The sequence below is a fragment of the Aptenodytes patagonicus genome, chromosome 15 (assembly GCF_965638725.1).
Source record: "Aptenodytes patagonicus chromosome 15, bAptPat1.pri.cur, whole genome shotgun sequence".
In the NCBI taxonomy this organism is placed as follows: Eukaryota; Metazoa; Chordata; class Aves; order Sphenisciformes; family Spheniscidae; genus Aptenodytes; species Aptenodytes patagonicus.
Window position 1 is genome coordinate 12438616 of NC_134963.1, and position 8392 is coordinate 12447007.

Genomic DNA, 8392 nt, shown 5'->3' on the forward strand with positions numbered 1-8392 from the left:
TCTTATATGCATAGTAACATGAGAGGGAGCATTTCTGACATATTTAAGTAAATACCCCTACTTCCTTTTTGTAGGAGAGGAAATGCTAGAGGGTGATGCATTTGATAAGCTTTTTGCTCAGGTCAGAGCTCTAACTTTATTCATTTCTACTAAAAAGCAATAGATCCACTGCCTTTAGAGCAGTCTGCTTCTCTTGTGCAACTTATCTGACTTCTTAAAAGAATTTCCTGCTTAGTTTAGAGAAAACTTAAAAGCTTCCAGTCACTAACACAGTAGAACACAGGCATCGCTTACTTCCACTCATGAACAACTGAAAAAGTGACTGCTCATGAGTAGAACCTACCATCTTTTCCATAACTGCAGAACTATTGATAGCCTTGAAGTATTCAAACAAGAGCTAGAACTGTGTCCTCTAGCATTGTTTCATAAGATATGGTTCTCCAGCCTCTGCTCTTCATGTTTTGTTCTAATTTAGAACAAAGTAGTTTCTGATGTGTGAACTTTTTTCCCATTTGGATAGACATGTACATGCAGCAGAAAATCATCCCGGGCATCAAAGCTTCCTTGTAAGATCTTGCCCTTGTGAAAGTCACTTAACATGAGTTTCTCATCCGTAAGTTCTACCAGAATGGGACGGTGCAGTACACGTTGGCCAGAAACATCAGTTTTACCATGCAGTAAGGTACTGCCATAAAAAAACAATACCCATTTGCTATAGATTTGAAAGAAACAGCCTGTTCTTTGCCACTTACAACTAATGACAAATTCCAGGCACAGTGGCAAACCACGTCAGAACAACTTTATTTCTTCACAATCTGAATAACATCCTCATCTTCAAGAGTATGGTCTTTACCAACTTTCTGAGGGTTGTGTTTAACAGATGAACCCCAGACCAATGCACTGAAAGGAGAAGAAAAATAAAATTTGAAAGGCTTAGAAGTATAATACGCAAACAGCAGAACAACAGCTACTTCTGTCACAAAGCTAATACAGAAAGCAATACTTAAGAGCTCTTTTTGTTCTGCAAGTACCTGGCTGAGTGGTCTGTGTGAACCAGAGTACAAGCAGATCAAAACAAAGTATGAAGTCATTTGAAATACTTGTGCATACAGGATGATGGCCCATAATGCTGCATCTAGTGCTGCTTTCAAATATAAAGATAAAACATTTTCCCTGTAGAGGAAATTTATCCAGGAAAGAGCATAGGAACATCAAATACAGTAATTTAAGTATTAATTGTCATAGGGAGATCTAGTCCATTCAGCATCAAAAACATCAAACCCTGTTTTCCCTTCTAGTTTACAAGAAAATGAAAGAATATACCAGGAGGCAGATTATTTTCTATTCTCTATAGATTATTCTTTTACAATAATACTTACTATTTAAAGTCTTTAATGAGATTTTTGTGGATCTTCATGCAAAAATCCTCCACTGTGGTCTTGCAGTAAGGTAGTACCACAGGAGAGGTGTAGTCTGGGAGCTGCCCTTTAGGTTTGGTGTAGCTGTAACGCAGATGGAACAGTCAGTCAATACCAACCAATTCTCAACCCATCGTGAAATTTCATAGGTTATTCGCACTGTCATCCTAGGCGCTTGTGCTGAGTTCCACTATTTCAGTGGTGACGATAGATACTCTGTAAATTGTTTGGTGTTCTTAAGCTGAAAAGGCACCTGGGTAGCCAATGGCTGCAGCAGGTTCTCCCTTGTAACTGTGAAGGTTTATCCCTAGAGTGAGCTTTCTGTAGTTGCTTAAAAGAAGATGAAACAGGAATAGTTGATGGAAAAGAACATCTACAGTATTATGGTTCTGATTTGTGATTTTTTTTCTGTGAAAAACTCTATGTATATTAGGAAAAAAACTGACAAAGTCTATAGCCCAGATACCTAGACATACTAAATCCCTTTTTACAATAATTTTATATTGTCACAAGAAGACAGATACACGTTTAAAAGACTACAATTACTGCATTATGAGTATGAATAGATTCATCCATAAATTCACCTAAAGAAATGCATTAGTAGTATGAGGTAAACCTGTAATAACATATAGTAAAAATACCTGAAAGGCTAGATGAAGAACTAAATTCAGTTCTGTTAAGAGAGCTGAATGCATGTCACTCATGACAGACTGAAAAGAGGTACCTCTGAAATTCATAACTTTGCACTAAATTTGACCAGAAGTCCATGTTTTCAGGATTTTTTTAAAACTTATTTTGGACTTGATTTCACAAGGTCCTCATTTGATTCCCCTATAAGAAGTTCAAAACACAGCACTTGTGACTGTTAGGAAACTCTGTCCGTCACACAACAGACAAAGAGGAGCACAATCTCCGATTTACAGATTAAACATACTTCAGTGACAAAAGACATCATCATTTGAAAGCTAGAGCTCTATGCTAGCAGAAAACCATTACAAAATAATCATCATTCATCCATTCTTGAGACATTCTTCAGTCTCAGCCTTACACTTAACTCCGCAGAAGGCAGCAACTGGGACTCACATTCGTACTAGCTTCAAGTAGTCCCAAATTTTCTCCAGCAGATCGTCAAAGTTCCAGCGATGATGAGCAGATATTGGTACACAGTGGGGTACTTTGTAAATGATATCTAGTTCCTCAATGGAAATCTGGTCAATTTTATTTAGGACGTAAATGCATGGGATGTAAACTCTGCAAAGAGAAGGAAATACCATTACAGCAGCCCAGCAGCAATACACCGCTACCTTCGAAAAAGCTTCATTTTTTAAAAGGGCAGTAAGGTGCTAAACAGCACTTGTTGATACCACACTGCTAGCTTAGCTTCCACGGGAAGCAAACCTCAGAGACAGTTCTTTTCTTTGGAATATAAATCGCAAGTATGCCAAACCCAGGGTCCCAACAGTACCTGTTCCCTTCAACAACATCAATTAGGTCATCAGCAGTGGCGTCGCTGCGCAGTGTGACATCAGCATTGTGAATTTTATACTCTGCTAAGATGCTCTTCACTGTTTCAGTATCCAGCTCACTCTGAGGACACTGAACATAGACACAGTATTAAGGAATGGAAGCGTTTACAGTCAAATCAAGTATTACAATTAATAATGCTATCACCTAGCAATCGCTGCATACAGATTACTAGAAATAATAGCTGCACTGTAAGTTATTGGACTTGACTATGATTTTACCATAGTTAGCCTCAGGAAAAGGAAAAAAGATTTAAATCCTAACAGCTTTATTTCTATTAATGCCCCACTGATAGCTGCAATCAGACATTTCAGAAGTAGTGTTTCCTGTCAATGTGGGACCAGTTGCAATACAAACCCACGTATCTACTAGTTCAGTGCCCAGACAACTACGTTAGATACCTAGATCCCAGAGCAAAGTTCTGATTTTTGGTATCTCTGGCTATTTCTACGCTTTTGAAGATTCAGTGGGAAATGGGAAATGAGGAGTAGTCCAGGTTGCAAGGCCTGGGACTCTGAGCAATCTTCTCCAGAAGAATGCAGTAGCCACCAAGCAAGAGGCAGTTTTTGCACACTCTCTTTTGGGCCTCGGAACTTGTAATTGTTGGAAAGCAACCAAGCCTCTGATTTGGGGGTGGGGAAGTGGTCAGGCTCCTAGGGCAGGTATGGATGGCCTCCAAGAAAAGTAACTGACTACAGAACAGTACAGCAGTTCAGCTTCTAAAGAAGTCAGAGCACAGGAATAGTCCCGGGCACACCATTAACTGCAAACGCCTCTTTCTTCAAGCAATTTTTTTTTTTATTTTGGTTAAAGAAAACTTCTAACTTACTGTGGCTGTAAGGTTAATGCCTCCTTTATCCTTTTTTTTAAAGCCGATATTGGGGGGTTTACTATTCAGACGAATTCCAAATCCCTCCAGTTCATTCTCAATTATTTTCTTGTGACCAAGGGGTTTCAGCACATCCAGAACAATCAGAATGAGATTACAGGTTCGAGCAACTAAGAATCGGAAAAAGAAAGTCATCTCTCAAAAAAGTACGCTCACACAATCTGAGACAAAACAACACAAAATATGGCTCAGTGGACTTGATGACAATATTAAACCCCTGAAGGACAGTACATTGCTTATTTTTAAATTCCAGTAGAAGAGTGAAGTTTGTAGTGCTGGCCAAGCATCACTGATGATAGACAGATCCTTACATGTTTTAAGAATCACAGAGGCTGAAAAAATCTTCCCGTCTACATTCAGAGCCCAGAATGATGACAATAAGCTAGGTAAAGAAATTAGGACAGCAGCCTTGTTTAATATGGGATCATATGTGCCTTCAAAATTGGTAACATACTTTCACTGCAGTATCAATGCCGAGCATGAACTCAGCAAATGCATAAAGCCAGAACTGAAAACAGAACAAAATAAAAATGGCTACTGCTTCACATCAGGCAGCTCAATTCCAGCATACAATTCAGCTTTTTAAAGACATCAGAAACAGCGATTCAACCCTTCATTCTCATAAGCTGTACTAACTGAACCAGTGATAGGATGCTGCCTCCAGCTCTAATATACTCACCTGCAATGACTTGCCGTCCTCTGCCTTTACCATCCTTGGCACCTTCAATAATTCCTGGGAGATCAAGTAGCTATTTGTTCAGAAGAAGGAAAGTAACTCATGAGAAAAATATTTCTCTTCATGGAGAAAATAAATCCTACTTTTACCTTTCTCCTAAACCAGCTGACTCTACTGCAAATCTGAATAGAATTGTTTCCCCTTTGATTCTTATATATTGTATTATCCCTGGTGCCCTATTAGTACAATGCAACAGATCATCTCATACAGAATGTGAGAACTACCACAGGAACTTCTCCCCAGAGCAAAGTGAAAAGCAGGGTAAAATTAGTACCTCAAGGCAACATTTCCAATGTATTCTCAAGCACTTCTACATGTCACTTCTAACCTGCTGATGTCAGGCTAGACCATTCAGCCGTAACACCACTGCATCTACATACACAATCTTATCCTCACAGACACAAAAAGATCTCACCTGTATCTTTGCTCCTTTGTATCTAATGACTCCAGGCACGGTAGTTAGTGTAGTGAATTCATATGCTGCCACTTCAGAGTATACACCAGCAAGATTACTTAGAAGAGTAGATTTCCCCACTGATGGAAAACCCACAAACCCAATTCGGGCATCACCTGTCTTTGCAACATCAAAACCTGCAAATAAGGAGCAAAAATATTCGTTTGAAGATCAACATTTTCTATCTTCTAAGGATCTGGACAGCGGTCCCGCTACTACTTTTAATATTGCCTGAATGAAAGCCAAATAAGCTTCCCTAACAAGGAGAATGAAAGTATGAAACAGAGAGTTCACAATCTATATTGCCTTGCACCACTTTGTCTGTGTAACACTCCATGGCATGTACCTGTCAATAAAGTGTAGGCTGCAAGACTTCCCAGTGGGCTATACTTGACTTGGGTGTAGGTGGAGCACTCCCTTTAAGCACTGCAGCTTACGCAATTCACACCTTTATATATAAAAATAGGTGCCTGCTGCAAGATGCTTCTTCATGTAAAAACCCCTAAGACTTCTGCAAATACAAGATTATATTAGCAAAAACGCAGAAGTCCTTTCATTTACGATTCAACAAGGGCTCCACCCCAAAGCCCTAGAAAGGCCTAGAAACCACAGCTAAGGTCCTGTACCGGGAAGGACAAGAGGGAGAGAAGGCGGCTGCTCCGATCTATTCAGCGGGGAGTCTGTAACGACTTGAGCGGACAAGAGCCACCCCCGTTAGATCGATTTCCGTCACACACCCCGCACTTCAGCTTGCAGGAGCGGCCACTTCTGCAGAGGCCGCCGAGGCGGCCGGAGCCTTCCCGCAGAACAACGCACCTTCCCCGGGGCCGCCGCCGCCGCCTCCCTTGGGGGTGATGAGCTCCCGGCGTAGCTTGGCCAAGCGGGCCTTCAGCAGCCCCAGGTGGTGAGCCGTGGCCTTGTTCTTCTGCGTCCGGGCCATCTGCAAGAGCACGGAACCGAGGACTCACCACCGGGAGAGGCTCTGCCGGGCCGCACCACCCCTCGGCTCCCGCGCGGCGCCTCACGACCCCAACGGCGCCGGCAGGGCCCGGTCACCCCCTCACGGAGTGGCACCGCGGCCGCTCCGTCCCCCGCAGCCGCCCCGCCTAGCGCTTCATGCCTGGCCCATCCCCGACCGGGGAGAAGGCCGACGCCTTACCTCAGCCTCGATCTCCGCGATCTTCGCCAGCGTGCCGCTCATCTCGGCGGCAGGTCTCGGTCTCGGTCTCGGCCCCGGCCGGCAACCACCGCAGCAGCGCTCCTCCTCAGACCCGGCCCGGCCCGGCAGCGGGCAGGCGCAGAGCGGCCTCTCGCGGGAGCGAGGCCAACGCTCGCGAGAAGCAGCGGGCGCGCGCCTCAACGGCAGGCGGGAAAGAGCCCGCGGCGCGCGGCGCCCGGCTCGCGCGCCTGCAGCCCGCGCGCTGACCTGGCCGGAGGCGCCGCAGCGCCCCCTGTGCGGCCGCCGCCGCAGCAGCAGCCCTCGCGCCGCCTCACGGGAGCGGGCACCGGTGTGAGGGGAAGGGCGCGGCGGGCTACGGCGCAAGGAAAAGCGAGCGAGGGAGAGAGTGTGTGATACGTGTGTGTGTATGAGAGCGCGAGGCTGAGGCAGCTGTGGGGGTGTAGGAATCGGCATGAACCTACGATGCCGGGTGTGCGAGAGAGCCGACGAGAGGCTCGGGGAGGGGGGTGAAGGAGAAAAACGGTCGTTGTGAGGCTGAGGTGCTCATCTGAGAGAGAGGCGCTGGCGTTGTGGCGCTGGGAGCGAGCGTGGCAGCCGACGTGAGGCTGAGGCTCTGGGTGTTGGTCTATGAGAGAAAACGTGCGCGAGGTGTGGCGAGAGCGTGCGGCGATAAGAGGGAGAACGGCTGTGCGTGGTGAGGCAGGGTGGCTCGCAGGCGTGTCAGCCGGCCTGCGCATGGAGCCGGGGGCGCTCGCCTCCCGTGAGGGGAGATGGCGTGTGCCTTTCCCTGTGGTTAACCTGGACCTGGCGCTTCGACGTACGCGGAGATCTGCCTCTGCCCTGGTCTTCCTTGTAGTCCACTTGCAGTACTGCTCATCACCAGGTGTGTAGATGTGCATATGTGCATATGTATTCCACAGCCCTGCTGAATCGGGTAGAGCTGCTACACTGCTCGTAGGAGAGCCTTCTTTAGCTGGTGCTTTATAAAACCAGGACTTCCATACTGAAGCTTTCTCGCGGCTCCTTTCAGCTGAGCCCAGGCCATACCACTTAGCCCCAGGGATATCTGTAACTGCCCATTGAATGCAGGCTAATTAAAGAGATAAAAGGATTTTTTTAATGGCCTCTTCAAGCTTTAAAGAGCCGAGTATCTCCAGCTTTTGACTATCACAAGAAGCCAAACGGTTGGATTTGGAATAAAAAATATTTTTATGACATAAGGAAATATATTTTTTATAAGTTTTCGGGATTTTAGAGTCTCCAAGTTTGTTTCCCTGTTGTATTTTGTCTGAATTGGAACCATTTATAGAAACCTTTCTCTCCATACTCAGTAACCTTTCCAGGAAGGCTCTTCTGTCTCAATTTATTACAAAGTCTGTTTTTATGTGACATATCTAAATGTAAAACTTAACATGTTTTTTAAACAAAAATATACTCTCCTGGGCCCATACTGTAGAAGTGTTTCTAATGATGCTTGCAGAACCACCTGCCACATCTTCAGACAGGATTCCAAGTATTGTAGGATTGACAAAATTTAACTAACCTTGTAACAATTTGGTTAATAGAATTGTTAGGGATCATTAAATCTTCTTCAACTTACAGTAAAAAAAAAAAAGAGTGCTAGTGCAATGGAAACCACACTGCTGTGTGCTCTTTCTGCCTCTGCATATCCTCTTCTTGTCTCATCTTAATCAAAAAAGCAGCCTTCAATGTCATAAACTCTTTATAGAGTTTTAACTGTCATTAATATAAGCTTATACAGAGCTTACTAAAATAGAGTCTCGTATAAAATGGGATTACTATTCCTGGTAATGTTAGCTCAGCTAAGCTAGGGTAAATATAAATGCACCTACCAGTGTATATTTGTTCATGGTTTTCTAATCATTCATTGCGAACAATATCTGTTTTCAACATAGGGCATAGCAGATTTGGTCCTGGTATACATTTTTTCATACTTACTTCAGATGGAATTGGACTTTATGCTTCAGCTGAAATCAGCCATACAATCAGTCCACGTTTGTGGTCCCTTTTAGTAACAGGAAAAACACTGAGAAAAATGCAAATTCTGAATGCTCAATCAGGGTTTAAGACCACCTCTATTTTTGCAGTAGGTGTTGGCTAACTTCAGAACTTGTTGCTAGCAACAGTAATAGTTGTTCTTACAAACTTACTCCAAATCCCATATATTGAG

At 44.1% G+C, this 8392-nt stretch overlaps 1 protein-coding gene across 1 annotated transcript; it reads right to left on the reverse strand.

Annotated features, from left to right (window-relative positions):
- Nucleotides 1-777: 777 nt before the first annotated feature.
- On the reverse strand, nucleotides 778-6306 carry DRG1 (developmentally regulated GTP binding protein 1). The gene is made up of 9 exons (XM_076352894.1): nucleotides 6181-6306; nucleotides 5838-5961; nucleotides 4983-5158; nucleotides 4511-4580; nucleotides 3772-3941; nucleotides 2884-3014; nucleotides 2502-2669; nucleotides 1380-1502; nucleotides 778-900 (listed from the first exon to the last, which is right to left on the reverse strand). The coding sequence occupies exons 1-9, from the start codon at nucleotides 6220-6222 to the stop codon at nucleotides 801-803; spliced, it is 1104 nt and encodes a 367-aa protein (XP_076209009.1). The 5' UTR covers nucleotides 6223-6306; the 3' UTR covers nucleotides 778-800.
- Nucleotides 6307-8392: the final 2086 nt, after the last annotated feature.